The sequence below is a fragment of the Anolis carolinensis genome, chromosome 6 (genome assembly GCF_035594765.1).
Source record: "Anolis carolinensis isolate JA03-04 chromosome 6, rAnoCar3.1.pri, whole genome shotgun sequence".
NCBI lineage: Eukaryota > Metazoa > Chordata > Lepidosauria > Squamata > Dactyloidae > Anolis > Anolis carolinensis.
Genome location: NC_085846.1, coordinates 23,567,863 through 23,582,681, shown reverse-complemented (window position 1 = coordinate 23,582,681; position 14,819 = coordinate 23,567,863). Strand labels below are relative to the sequence as shown.

Here is a 14,819-nt window from a genome sequence, read left to right as displayed (position 1 = left end):
CATTACTTGAACTGCCACAGCTCAATGCTATGGAGTACTGAGAGCTGCAGTTGAGCCTATTCTGCCAAAGAGTACTGGGGCTTCACCAAACTAGAACTCCCAAGTATTCCATAGTATTGAGCTGTGGCAGCTCAAGTGGTGTCAAACTGCATTAGTTTTAGAGTGTAGCTGCACCCATAGATTCAAATTCTCTTATACTCATGGTGACCTTCACTCATCACTCAGCCTCCCATTGACAAATACTTGAAAATGTTACTTAAAAAGGGAAACATTAACACTACTGCCAGTTTAGGTGGTAAACTTATTACTAATACAGGCTGAGTTCACCTTCTCTGAAATACTAGGGTTAGAAGTGTTTTGGATTTTGGATTGTTTTGGATTTTGGAATATTTGCATACACATAATGAGATATCTTAGAGATGAGCCTAAGTCTAAGCTCAATATTCATTTTGTTTCATATACACCTTATAAACATAGCTTGAAGATAATTGTATACAAAGCTTTTTTTACAATTGTGTACATGAAATAGAGTTTGTGTGCACTGAATCATCAGAAAGCAAGGGTGTCACTATTTGTGTGCACTGAATCATCAGAAAGCAAGGGTGTCACTATGTAGACAATCAACATTTCTGGTTTTGGAATTCTGCATAAGGGATACTCAATCTGTAGTCCTCAAGCTACTTGTTTTTATTTAGTTTTAAAAACATAACTAGCAATGGCCAACTCGCACCAAATGTTGTCTTCCTATATATGTATATGTGACACAACATATTTGGGAAATAATATTACGTGTCCACTCCCCACAATACAATCTTATGGTCTTAGTGTTAAATTGTGGGAAAGGAACATCATTACTATCTCTCCCCATTATCCCCCAAAACAACATTTTACAAGTTAGAAATGCTATTGTTACTCCCAATCTCAGTTGTTGTGAAGACAAAAATGAGAAGTCAGACCTGCCTTGAACTCCTTGGAGGAAAGGAAAGGGACTGAATGTAAGAAAGTAATTAATTAATTAATTAGCATAGGGGAAAATGCTGATTTGATGTAGACGCCTTGATTGAGATAATGAAAGGAGACTCTTTTTTTAGCTGCCTAGATGTAAGCCTATGCAAGTTAAGTTAATTAATGTACTCCTGCTGTCTCTTTTGACATGCTGCAGAATAAAGCTGAGCACACCCAGCTCCTCCAACCTTTCTTTATATACCCATATTTACTAAAGTGTAAATATGAATCGAATGCACACCTCAGTTTTCAAATCCCGAAGAAAAAAAAGGATTTGCTGGCGAATGTAATGCGCAGCGGCAAAAGGTGCACTCTTTGTCATTTGGCCAAAAAAAGGTGCTCATTACAGTGGCTGCATGCTTATAATTCCTTCTTTAACAACTAAAGTGTTAGAGCACCAAAGCTTCTAGCAACAGGAACATTTTGGGGTGCATGTATCTTGTAGAACAGTGGTTCTCAACTTGTGGGTCCCCAGTTGTTTTGGCCTTCAACTCCCAGAAATCCTAACAGCTGGTAAGTTGGTTGGGATTTCTGGGAGTTGTATGCCAAAACACCTGGGGACCCACAGGTTGAGAACCACTGCTGTATAACAAATGCACTTTACCTGCCTTGGTTCAATGTTATGGAGTCATGGGGGCTGTAGTTTTACAAGGCCTTGAGCCTTCTCTGTCAAAGAATGTTGATGCTTCACCAAACTTCAAATCCCAGGATTGCCCAGCATTGAACCATGGTAATTAAATGAGACATGAGATCCCTCAAATAGGAGCTCCAGATGCAGCTTCTGAAGCAGTTCCCCTTTGGTTTGGGCTCTGCACTAAGATTACTGTATGTCCCAAATCAAACGCGCACCCTAAGTTTGGAGAAGTAATTTAGCCAAAAAAAGGTGAGCATCAGATCCAAGTAAATATAGTACTTTGTTCTCCAAACCTCTATTATCCTTGTTGCCTTTTTCTGAATCTGCTTATCCATATCTTTCTTAAAACAAGATGTTCAGAACTGAACACAAAAAAACAGAGGACAGAACCCTGCACTAATGTAATTTTGGTTCTATTTTATTATAGAATCCCACCGCCGGACCATCTATGAATACCACCGAGTAGAACTGGATACCAGCAAGATCACAAGCTCAACAGCCGTGGAATTTCTGCCCTTGCCCAGTGAGTAATTCATAGACACATGCATCCTTCTTCCAGAGATATTTAGAATTTTCACAACAAACCCGCCTTAGATTGATGGAGGGATTGTTGGGTTTGTTGATACATCAAACCACAAGACACTTTTGGATGAAAAATGTTAGTGATCAGAATAAAAACAAAACAATTTGTATTCACACGGCATAAGGTTATAAAAGCAGGCATTTCTAACATCTTGCTACGTTTTCATGGGATTGGTTTATGTGTAGGATGTTTTAAATCCAAAGTCCCCAGTGATTAAAAGTTTACTTCCCTGTGTATGTTTCGTACCTTTTGTACTTTGAGATGCCCCACAGAAGTGATGCGGTATTGTCACTAAAATAAATACCTTTTAGTTCACGAGAACATTGCCAATGAAAACAAGGTGTTCTGCTTCAACCCATAAATACCCAGATAGGAAGGATAAACCTCTCCAGAAGATGCTAAGTTTATATGTTCAAGCCAATTCTCTTGGGTGTTTTATGGCTGCCCAGACAGCAGGCTTGGCATGCTGTAATGCAAGGCATAAATAAGTGTTCTGAAAAGGTTTTTTAAAGTAGAAGAGAATCATGTGATATTTTTAATTAATAAGTTTTCTATGGAAGTGAGTGTTGAGTATGATTAAAATTATCTCTGGATATACAATTTGGTTAACAGAATCATATAAAAATATGTGTCTCTTTGCTACCTTCTGTTGTTTGGTCACTTAATCCAGGTCACAATAATACCAGCAACAAAAATAGTGAAGGATTAGAGATACAAGTATCTCACTAAAGTTTCACTAAACATTATTTTCAATATTCGTAACGTTGAGACTGTGAAACCCAAGGCTAACACAGCCAGAATGGTACCATCATACACAATGGAAAAGTCTTAATAATGTCTTGGAGAAAAAAACTGAACATCAAAAGAAAATTTAAAATGAGATTTGAAGTTTAACAAGGTCTTTAGTCCTTTTTGCCAAAAATTGCTAAAAATCCTATGATTCCATAGCATTGAGTCATGGCCATTAAAGGCAGGTTAACCAGCATTAATTCTCCAGTGTAGATGCACCCACGAGCTTGCATGATTTCTCAAATCGCAAACTACATAGCATGTGCAAGGAGAATACTTGGACCTTACCAAAGTATTGGCCATAGAACCGGAGCTAAAAAGGACAGTCAGCCCTCTGTATTTGTGGATTCAATCACTCATGGCTTGAAAGTATTCAAAATTTTTTAAATCCAATTCCGATTTTCAAAAGCAAACCTTGATTTTGCCATTTTATATAAGGGGCTACCATTTTACCATGCCGTTGTGTATAATGGGATATAAGCATCCAAAATTTCAGTATCCAAACACTATTGGATACCAAGGACCCACTGTACTAAATGACTGCTTTGGCTCATTTCAGAGGCATGGAGAAAAAGATCACCCATACATCCTTGTGTGCCTTTGAAGTTCTAATCTAGCACATTAATTCTAGGATTTTTTAAAGTACTACCTTTGATGTAGTACTTCTGGCCCATGGATCTTAATTCACTTTGCAGTAAATACAAATCCCCTCACTGCCATCCCAGCCCTGTCTTTGAAGCACATCCATTTGTAAATCCAGGCTGGGTTTATTAGAATGTCCTGGACTCAGTATATGTGTGTGTGTGTGTGTGTGCTGTCAAAGGCTTTAACGGCCAAAATCACTGGTTTGCTGTGTGTTTTCTGGGCTGTATGGCCATGTTTCAGAAGCATTCTCTCCTGATGTTTTGCCCACATCTATGGCAGGCATCCTCACAACCTCTGATGATGCCTGCCATAGATGTGGGCAAAACATCAGGAGAGAATGCTTCTGGAACACAGCCATACAGCCCGGCAAACTCACAGCAACCTAAATATATATAGTTTACCCCAGAACAGGGATGCTGCTGCTGCAGGGTAAAAAGGACTGCATCTTTTAAGTATCCAAGGAACTTAAATTCTTACCCCTAAGACAGGATGGAAAACCGCAAGAGAGTCAGGAGCCAATCCCTCTCCCAACCATTCCCACAAGCTGCACTCTTCCACAGCAAGTGACACCTGTCACCAATTTGAAAGGGACTGCAGAGGAAAATGGCGTTATTTGTGGATTGTAGATAGTTTGGGGATACTTGTAGTATCCAATTATTTATTTTCCCTCACTTGAGACTCAGTTCTCTTCAATTGTGGGAATGTATGGGGGTCTATTTCATATCTGGAGGCCCTTTTTTGGCCCCTGATGCTAGAAGAGTTGACTGACATTTTAGTAGAAGTGAACCGAAACCCATGATCCAGGGACAAGTCAAGATGATTGACAAATAGTATGAAATCAATTTGAAAGTATTTTTTTCCCTGCAGCAGTAGGCATACCATACCACTTCTCCCAGAAGGAAAAGTTTTGCTATATGGCTGCCAAACACAATAGAAGGAGTTGGATATATTTTCTCTTTCTTCTTGTGATTCTTCCTTTGGATTCATTACTGTTATTTCTATTTTCAGCTGTAAGGTTGCACATAAACAGGAGGAGCGTTAATTTCAAGACAAGAAACGCTGCAATCCCCCTACCTATATTTCTCTTAAAAATTTCAGTTTATTCCAGAACAGGTCTCAAAGATGTATGTATATATATGTACATATGCAATATTTGGAGAGGGAGTTTCAAAACACCTCTTCTATTTCCAGACATTTACACAACTGAAGGTTCAGAGATCACTGTGAGCCCGTATGGTCATAAAACAGTGGACATGATCTCATCTTGGAACGAAATGTTATGACAATGGAAGCACACCTGGCTTTCATTTGAAGCATAGTTATCCAGTCTAATTGACCAAATCATATTTACCAAAACTAGTTTTCAGTGCCAGGGGCTACCATGGAGAATGTTTGAAGAAGAGATTTAAAGTCTCAGCTTGCTCCTCTCGGAGATGTGGAAATGTCTTGTAAATAATATGGTGGGTAACTGCTGCAGCTACAAGATGGATTTGGGAGAAAAGGCTTGATCAGGGCACAGTTAGTAGAGGATTCAGACCTCCACAACCCACCAAAGAAGTAATATATAATGTATATGCATTCCGGAGCACAATAAATATTTGTGTTTCAAAGACTTTTATGGCCGGAATCACAGGGTTACTGTGTGTTTTCCGGGCTGTATGGCCATGTTCCAGAAGCATTCTCTCCTGACGTTTCACCCACATCTATGGCAGGCATCCTTAGGTTGTGAGGTATATATCTCAAAACCTTTGAGGATGCCTGCCATAGATGTAGGCATAACGTCAGGAGAGAATGCTTCTGGGACATGGCCATACAGCCCGGAAAACACACAACAGCTCAATATACATTTGGCCTGTTGACAGTCTGGTAGACACTGGTAAGGTAAACCCTATCAAAAATAGAAATGTGTTTTCACATTTCTCTTTTGGAGAAAACAACATGACTATTTAGTTGGCCATAAGTGCAGCAGGTCCCATTTTAGAGACAAAGGATCTGGAGTGCTCTTACATTTCCTCTTTCCCTTGCAGCTTGTCTCCAGCATGAAAGTTGTGAAGTATGTACAACCTCACAATTAACCTTCAACTGCAGTTGGTGTCATGTCTTGCAGAGGTAATGTACAAGCATGAAGGGAAATGCCACAGAGGAGTCAAAGCAGCTTACTTTGATGTTGTCCTCTTTCTACAGTAGTTCACCTAATTAATTTGTTAACTATTCTACAGTGTAAAGTTAGGCAACAGATCCCATCTGATCATGGAAGTGGAGCATGATCAGGTCTGAGTAGTATTTGGATGAGGGATTACCAAGGAATACCAGGTTCTGTAGGCTGTATTTCAGAGGATCTTTGAGAGCATTTGCTGTCTTTAAAAAACCCATGAAATGCACGGGGTCACCCTAAGTCCACAGGCAACCTGAATATTATACACATTTAGCTTCCTATCTTCATGTTCTACTACCTCCTGATATGGCAATATATGCTGTGTAATAGTTTTTTGTGAATGATGATTTTTTGGTAATGTGCCTGGTTTCCATTAATGTATTCATCCAGCCTTGTTGCTTTTAGGAAATGAATGGGCAGTGTGAGTGGGTCTGGCTAGTGACCAGTTTCTGACCCTGGGACTTTCCAGGGGCTTGATCAGGCTGCCAAACATACCAAAAAGGGAAGGCAGGAGCATATGCAGCTTTAAGGCCACTCTTTGCTCATCTCAGGTTGTATAGTTTGGACGATGACTCTGGAGACTAGGGTTTGAATCCTATTTGGTCATGGAAACCCACTGGGTGGCATGGGGAAGTCATACTTTCTCAGCAATGGGAAAATGCTGAACAAATACCAAGGAAACACTAGCATAGGGTCTTTGTAAGTCAAGAGTCAAACTGCAGACACCTAACAACAACAACAACACTCCAGAAGACAGGAGCAGAATTCAAAACGATCTTGACAGACTAGAGAGATGGGCAGAAACTAACAAAATGAAGTTCAACAGGGACAAATGCAAGATACTTCATTTCGGCAGAAAAAATGGAAATCAAAGATACAGAATGGGGGACGCCTGGCTTGACAGCAGTGTGTGCGAAAAAGACCTTGGAGTCCTCGTGGACAACAAGTTAAACATGAGCCAACAATGTGATGCAGCAGCTAAAAAAGCCAACGGGATTCTGGCCTGCATCAATAGGGGTATAGCGTCTAGATCTAGGGAAGTCATGCTCCCCCTCTATTCTGCCTTGGTCAGACCACACCTGGAATACTGCGTCCAATTCTGGGCACCACAGTTGAAGGGAGATGTTGACAAGCTGGAAAGCGTCCAGAGGAGGGCGACTAAAATGATTAAGGGTCTGGAGAACAAGCCCTATGAGGAGCGGCTTAAAGAGCTTGGCATGTTTAGCCTGCAGAAGAGAAGGCTGAGAGGAGACATGATAGCCATGTACAAATATGTGAAGGGAAGTCATAGGGAGGAGGGAGCAAGCTTGTTTTCTGCTGCCCTGCAGACTAGGACACGGAACAATGGCTTCAAACTACAGGAAAGGAGATTCCACCTGAACATCAGGAAGAACTTCCTCACTGTGAGGGCTGTTCGACAGTGGAACTCTCTCCCCCGGGTTGTGGTGGAGGCTCCTTCCTTGGAGGCTTTTAAGCAGAGGCTGGATGGCCATCTGTCGGGGGTGCTTTGAATGCGATTTCCTGCTTCTTGGCAGGGGGTTGGACTGGATGGCCCATGAGGTCTCTTCCAACTCTACTATTCTATGATTCTATGATTCTATGATTCTACAACAAATTCATAGGCATAGGTGCCAGTTTAGAAATAATGGCTTATAACAGTGGTTCTCAACCTGGGGTCCCCAGATGTTTTTGGCCTACAATTCACAGACATCCCAGCCAGTTTACCAGTTGTTAGGATTCCTGGGAGTTGAAGGCCAAAAACATTTGGGGACCCAGGTTGAGAACCACTGGCTTATAAGATCACCTGCTAAGTTTTATTTTTCCATTAAGATGAGAGCCAGGATCTTCCAAGGTGCGGCCCAGCATTCTAAGCACTACATTATACTCATTCCTCAAGGTATATTAGATAAATGCATAGTGGATAAAGCTGTCAATTGTCATAGTGGCAGTGTACTACATCAATTGTCAGAGGCAGTATGTCTCTCAGAACCAAGAGTAAGATGGTACTGTAAGTACTCAGATTCTTTCTCTTTATGGGCTTCCCAAAGGCATCTGTTGACACTGTAGCAGCAGCATATTCAATTAGTTTGATCTGGTTCAGGAAGACTCTTCTTCGGTTCTTATGTAGGGCCTCAGAATACAGACTCCATTCCAAGACATTGTAGCTAGCAGTATTTCCCCATCACTTTGATACACAGATGTTGTTGGGGAAAATAGAAACAGCAACAAGTGGGAAAGTTTTATCTTTCTTTTCCCCCTTAATTCTGTGTCCAAGGGACTGAAATTCGAAAGGAGCGGCTACAGATGGATGAAAGGAGAGATTGACACTGTTTCCCAAACCACTGTCTCTTCTCCAACACACATGCGCACGTACAATCCCAAGCATCTAAGTGGAATGTTTCACTTAAATTCTTCCGACCCAGCTGTGTTGGAATGGAGTTCCCGGTTTCCTCAGGGGAAGCCCTTTTGCTCTCTCTGTTTGTTACATTTGCTCGCCTGTGTATCTGGTACACTACACCCATCTGGGAATTCTGATGATAAAATCATATGCTTAAAAATAGCCCAGCTCTCCCACATAGTGAGGGGCCAGATGGTGCACTGCTTCAGCTTTCTAAGGCATTGCAGCAAATTCAGGCATTTTGAAGGCATCCCTTCCAGAACAAGAGGTCACATGCACTACACGTTGTGCTTTAACTCTCATGACTCCACACCAAAGAAATCTGGGAACTGTAACGGGGTCAGCCACCTTAATTTTTAAAAACATTCAGGATGCTATATTTTAGGAGTATTAGAAAAAAAGATAAATGGTCCATCCTTTTTTAAGTAAGTCTGGCATCGTCACAAGTTACCTTTTTTTGGAGTTTTAGTAATGAGGGCATAATGAAGCCACACTTCAAAAGCTGTGTAATGAGTGGAAACAAAGCTGCTTAACTAGTGTGCTGAATAAACAGTTTCTAGTTACTTTTCCAGGTTATTTTTCAAAGGGATTTTTTCTGGCACAGTGACAGTTTTTCAAGTTTTGTTTAATTCTTGTATCCTTCACAAGGTTAAAAAAAACCCTAATGAAAAGCAATGAGCGACAATAGTTTTCAAACAATTCAATGCATAACAGGTTTAAAATAAGAGAAAATAGAATTAATTGTATTTTAAAAGTAGCTTTCTAAATTCTAGATCTGGTGACATGGATATGTGAGGACCCAAGTACTGTTTTGTATCTTCCTCCATGTCATGCCAAGTCCTTCTTAGTGTTGAAGCAACATATACATAGAAGTATGCCATAGAATCCCAATCAAAGCATGGCCAATATTATTATTCCTATAATACCTTGGAAGTAGTTTTGGCAGGGTCAATGATATCAAAGATGTATATGTTTGTAGTTTTGATGTATGTAATACTTCTCTTGTCCACAGATGTTCCAGTGGATTTGACCGACATCGTAAGGAGTGGTTGGAATATGGCTGTGGTCTAGAGGTAACGCTATGGTTAAAAGAATGAAAGAAAGTCAACCATGAATCGTTGTTCAGTTATGTCTTCTTCTCTCCGTTTCAGAATCTGTTTCAAAATGGCAAATTGATCTAGATTCATAGCATGGCATTACAGTAATAGTCTCTTCAGCTGAGCTTGGGGGAAATATGTTTTTGAACTAAACTTCCAAAATCTGCCAAACCGCGTAGACCAGGGGTCCCCAAACTTTTTAAGCAGAGGGCCAGTCCACAATCCTTCAGACTATTGAAGGGCCAAATTATCAGTTGAAAAAAAATACAAACAAATTCCAATGCACACTGTACATGTCTTATTTGTAGTGCAAAAACAACAAGAACAATGAAAGAGTAATACAATATTTTAAAATAAAAACAATTTTAACCAACATACATTTATCAGGATTTCAGTGGGAAGTGTGAGCCAATTCTGGCCAATGAGATAGTCAAGTTCATTAGGATTGTTGTTGTTGTTGCGTGCCTTCAAGTCATTTCAGACTTTGGGCGAGCCGAAGTCTAAAATTTATTTATTTACTATATTTATTTATTACATTTGTATCATACCCTTCTCACCCCAAAGGGAACTCAGAGTGGCTTACAAATTATATATACAATATATTATATTATTAGCATAGCACACTATTAGCATTATATATTACTATATTAAACTATACCACTATACTGTAATATTATTAGTAATATTATTAGTAATATATAATATATAATTAATATTATTATATGGTATTATTATTAGTGTTATATTGTATTACATTATAATATTTTTATACAATATATTTTATTATAAAACTGAGGGCGGGGGCCAGGTAAATGACCTTGGAGGGCCGCATGTGGCCCCCGGGCCTTAGTTTGGGGACCCCTGGCGTAGACAGTAATATTTCCAAGCTCTGCTCTTTAATGTGAAAAGAGTATACCAATCCACATACTATGCAGAGTAAAGGAGCTACCTCAGGCAGCATTTGATGATGGAGCAGTGAGAGTAGACCTTTTAACATTATTTCTGAACCCTCTAAAGGAGGAATCTGGACAAATCTAATGGGCAGAAAAAAGTAAAACACATGGCCTGTCTTGTACTCTGTGAGTTGGCCTGCTTCTGTCGGCTATGATGAGATATGTTATTGTATTGTAAGCATTCATATAGAAATACTGTATTGCCAGGTCCTAATTGTGAAATGAGAAAGGGACCCATTGTGTCCTTCAACAGCTGTGTTAAAAAGATGCCGATAGGGCCTTTCCTCCCAAAGCTAACATCAACACAGAGGAAGGGGATTTTTATCAGCCCTGTAGCAGAAGAGGTGTTTAGCCACCCACATAGCCTCATGGTCAAAATCATGATTGAGCCCTTATGTGCCTGCTATTTAGATTAAAAATCATTAAGGAGCATCATAGTGCATGTGGTTTGGACAAGAGACAAAGCATATACTGTAGTGTCTTTGTAATAACTTTTTTATGTATAACTTGAGTATCTTGTGTGTGGTGATTTTGAATATAAGCAGACATTAGAAGTGGATTTCTATTGACTTATGGGATTCAAAATGCAGGGAAATTGTGTCAGTCAAAAAAAAAAGGGGGGAAGTAATTGGATGACATATTTGTGGTTGAAGGAGGCTACTGATAAACGACAGTGGTTGAAGGCTGTGTGCATACCCTATAAGATGAAACTTGGCCAGAGGTGAAGAAGGAGATCACACTCATATTCCACTCAGATACATGGTGGGAGATAAGAGAAGCAGGGTGCAAGGCTTGCTTTGCATGTAATCCATTTAGCCAGACTCCTCCTGCTCCCAAATTATATTAATCCCACTTTCTAGTGATCTTCGAAAGTGTTGTACAACAATCCTATTATCATCTGTATTTTGTATTCCAATATATCTGTGGATCACAAATTGTTGTGGTCCATATGTAATCCAGTCATGATTTAGTAACACAGGTCAAAGGGCTTTTCAGGAAAAGGAAAATATGGAACATAAATTGGAAATGTGGATCATACATTTTGAATACATCACTTTGAACATGTGCATAGTAGGTATAAACAGTGTTTGCTGTGTTGGGAATAGAGAAGGAAAATACAGTGACAGGGGAAAATGGGCAAGAAAATTTGGGGAAAGTTGAGGATGCTGGAAAAGCTGGCAACTGGATTGATAGTCATTTTAAAAATTGTGCCCATCCATTTATGGAAAAAGAAATGACTTTACCAAACACAAAATTCTGAGTTAAGGGGAAAATAAAATTGACAGAATTATATGCAATTGACAACAGACCATAGAAGGCCAATACTTGGGGTGGGGAAGAGGAATTATTCAAACAGAGAAATATGAGGGATGGAAAACATTTCACTTCTAAGGAAAAACGAACGAGAAGAAAACTAAGCACTGACAGGTTGCCAGAACTACCATGTTATTATGTTATCATAATACTGTGCATAAACACAAATATATACAAACATGCAAGCTCAGAACTGAAAAATAGAACACACAACTTGGATTCCAGATGCAGGATCAGAAATAACGTATGCTGTCAGGAATAAAAATAGGACACAGAACTAGGACAGGGCAGCCGTGGATTGCATGACCCTCGTGCTTTTTATTTTTCAAACAAATTGTGAAGTCCACCAACAGAAGAAGAATGCAAAGTATTGCCTCGGGCAAGTAGAAATATAGTAAACATTGGAGAAATAGACACCCCTATGCACATGCCTTATCAAAGAATGTGCTGTTGGTTCTAGAACTAAATGCACAAGTCTTTTCACAGAAAAATCAACTCAAGGACTCTTCCAGTGTTCTTTCTCAGCAATTTTGTTTGTAGGGCCAGATAAACTTTTTGCAATTGTTAGACCAATCTGTGACCTTCCAGATATTGGTTTCTCTTCCAGTGCTACCCAAACTAGTCCTCCAGGTATTTTGAACTTTAGCTCCCAGACACTTCAGCTGCCAAGGATTCTGAAAAACATCTGGGAAACCAGTGTTTGAGAAATACTGCATTATCCCAACTAGCCTAGTCACTTGTAAGAAATTATGGTAATTACAGTCCAGTAACATGGTGGGCCAGAGGATTCCCATATCAGAAATTTACCAATAAAGCCTGATCCACTTTCTGTTTACCTTTGGGCTTGGATGCTCAAAGGTATTAACAGTATGATAAGCCTACTACGGCACTACATTTCTATGATGGTGGGATTGTGTGTTCCTGTGAAGAAGAGGCTATGTATGGCAGGGTCTCCCACATAAGACATGCTTTTACTGAGGAGTCAGATTAAAAATACCAAAGTATATGGGGCAGCAGCAGTAGTGAAAGGGTCATTGGTAGAGGACCGCTAAGAGACAACCACAATGGCAGCATGGCCAACTCTTTGTTATCATTTATATTTTAGGAGCCCCGGTGGCAAAGTGTGTTAAAGCACTGAGCTGGAGACCGAAAGGTCCCAGATTCAAATCCCGGGAGTGGCGGGAGCGGCTGCTGTTAGCTCCAGCTCCTGCCAACTAGCAGTTCGAAAACATGCCAATGTGAGTAGATCAATAGGTAATGGCTCTCCATGCGGAAAGGTAATGGCGCTCCAAGCACTCATGCCAGCCACATGACTTTGGAGGTGTCTATGGACAACGCTGGCTCTTCGGCTTAGAAATGGAGATGAGCACCAACCCCCAGAGTCAGACATGGCTGGACTTAACGTCAGGGGAAACCTTTACCTTTTTATATTTTATTAAGGATATATAAAGGGAAAGGGGGGTGAGGCACCGGCGGGGGGGGGGGGAGGGTATTTTTTTCTTATATAAGTAAAGTGGAAGAACAATGGTATGATAGGAAAGTAGGAAATCTAAAAATAAAAAAGAGAAAAAAAGAGAGACACAAAAAATAAAAACTCTAATAGTGACTTCCGTCTAGTCTTTTGCGATTTTTATCTATGTTTCTGAATGTACAGTCTGTTTTGAGGGTGAAAAGAAAAATTCTTAAAATTCTGAAGCAGAGGTGGATCGGCTCTTCATGTTTCTTAATTTGAGAAAGGAAAAATGTCCCCTTTAGTGTTTGTTTTATTTTCCCTTTTTCATATTCCTCTATTTTGGACCAGTCTGTATACTTGCCCGGGTTTCCCGAGTTTTTCTTTAATAAAAATGTTAGTTTATCCATATCTTTGATCTCTCTCAATTTCTGGCTCTATTTGTCTATATTTGGTAAAAAAAATTAAAATTCACTACCACATCATGGCTAACTCTTGTTAGTTCAGTGCAGTGGGCCAGAAGGCTAGTACTGAAGAGCAAAGTATATGGACTTTATCACATTAGGTAATGGATTAGTTATGCATCGTGGCGAATCCACGGGGTCCAAGCATGAGGCACAGAGAACCTGTTGCTCCATGCCCCACATCGCCCGACTCACCACTGGCCCCATCTCACCACAGGGGAATTGTTCGCCACCTGGCTTCCCCCGTTTCAAAGGCAACACAGGAAGCCTCCTGTGTTGCTGCGGTGGTGGTATGCACAATATTTTCGCCCCTTTTACCATAGACCCCGATCAGAAGTAGGTGTGTATTGTGTAATGGGCTCTGTGTCATAAGGGGCAAGGAAGCGGTATAAAGCGGGAAAATCAGCCCACCTGATGAGGTCATAAGTAATGTGGAGTCTAACGATGGATTTAGATTCATGCCAAGAAAAGATGTTTAGTTCCTGATATACTCACATGTGAAAGAAAAACACAATGCATACAAGTAGGATAATAATGCTTGGAAAAGTAGGCAGTAGTAGGAAAAGATGAAAGATAGATTACAGATAGATTGACTCACTCCAGGACGCCACAATTCGTGAGTTTGCAGGACCTGAGGGTTTTGATGTATCTTGTAGATAGCTCACAAATAGGGTTGCCTTATGTTGAAGTCAACATGAAAACAATTAACAATAACAAAACAAGATAGAGGCAATAGTGATGGGTTGGAAACATTTGGTCTGATGTGTGTGGTGAATCAAAGTGGGTGCAGAGCTTGGAAAAGTTCCCTCTTTTTACTGTTTCCAAAACCTTTAATGCTTTTCCAAGTTCTGATTATATCAGTAAAGGCCCCAACTACTAAACAAAGGCAGCAACAAAATGACTGTGTTTTTGTGGTTGTCATTTCAGTCAGAACAGAAGACCTGTGCAGACTTTGAAGAAGATGAACGTTACTACTCCTCACCTCCCAACACCAGTCCCTTCACACCAGTTGAAGATTTCACTATGTCTTCTTCCTACTTTGTTGACAGCCTAACTACAGAAGGTATTGAGCAGGGTCAAACAGTATGGATGGGAAGGGAATGGGAGGACTAACCCCGAAGTTAAGTTCTTCCTGGTGCTTATTTACTGTGTCTTTTCTCAAACTGGGTGAGAGAAAAAAATGGAATGAAGTATTGTGGAGGACAAGGCTGTCTGTCTAGAAAAAGCAAACAGGAGCACTACACGCTGCAGTGTTTTCTTACAAGGTTTCACTTGTTCCAATTTAGGTAATTTTTCTCCAGCATGAGAATTTCCATCATGCCCCCCAGGATC

At 40.2% G+C, this 14,819-nt stretch overlaps 1 protein-coding gene across 1 annotated transcript in view; it reads left to right on the top strand.

The window, feature by feature from the left end:
• plxdc1 (plexin domain containing 1) overlaps window positions 1-14,819 on the top strand; it is a 75,729-nt gene that overhangs the window by 47,120 nt on the left and 13,790 nt on the right. Inside the window, exons 8-11 of the mRNA XM_008113550.3 lie at window positions 2,067-2,162; window positions 5,684-5,765; window positions 9,222-9,282; window positions 14,415-14,550. Coding sequence (XP_008111757.2) covers window positions 2,067-2,162; window positions 5,684-5,765; window positions 9,222-9,282; window positions 14,415-14,550 — 375 coding nt within the window. The remainder of the gene's footprint in view (window positions 1-2,066; window positions 2,163-5,683; window positions 5,766-9,221; window positions 9,283-14,414; window positions 14,551-14,819) is intronic.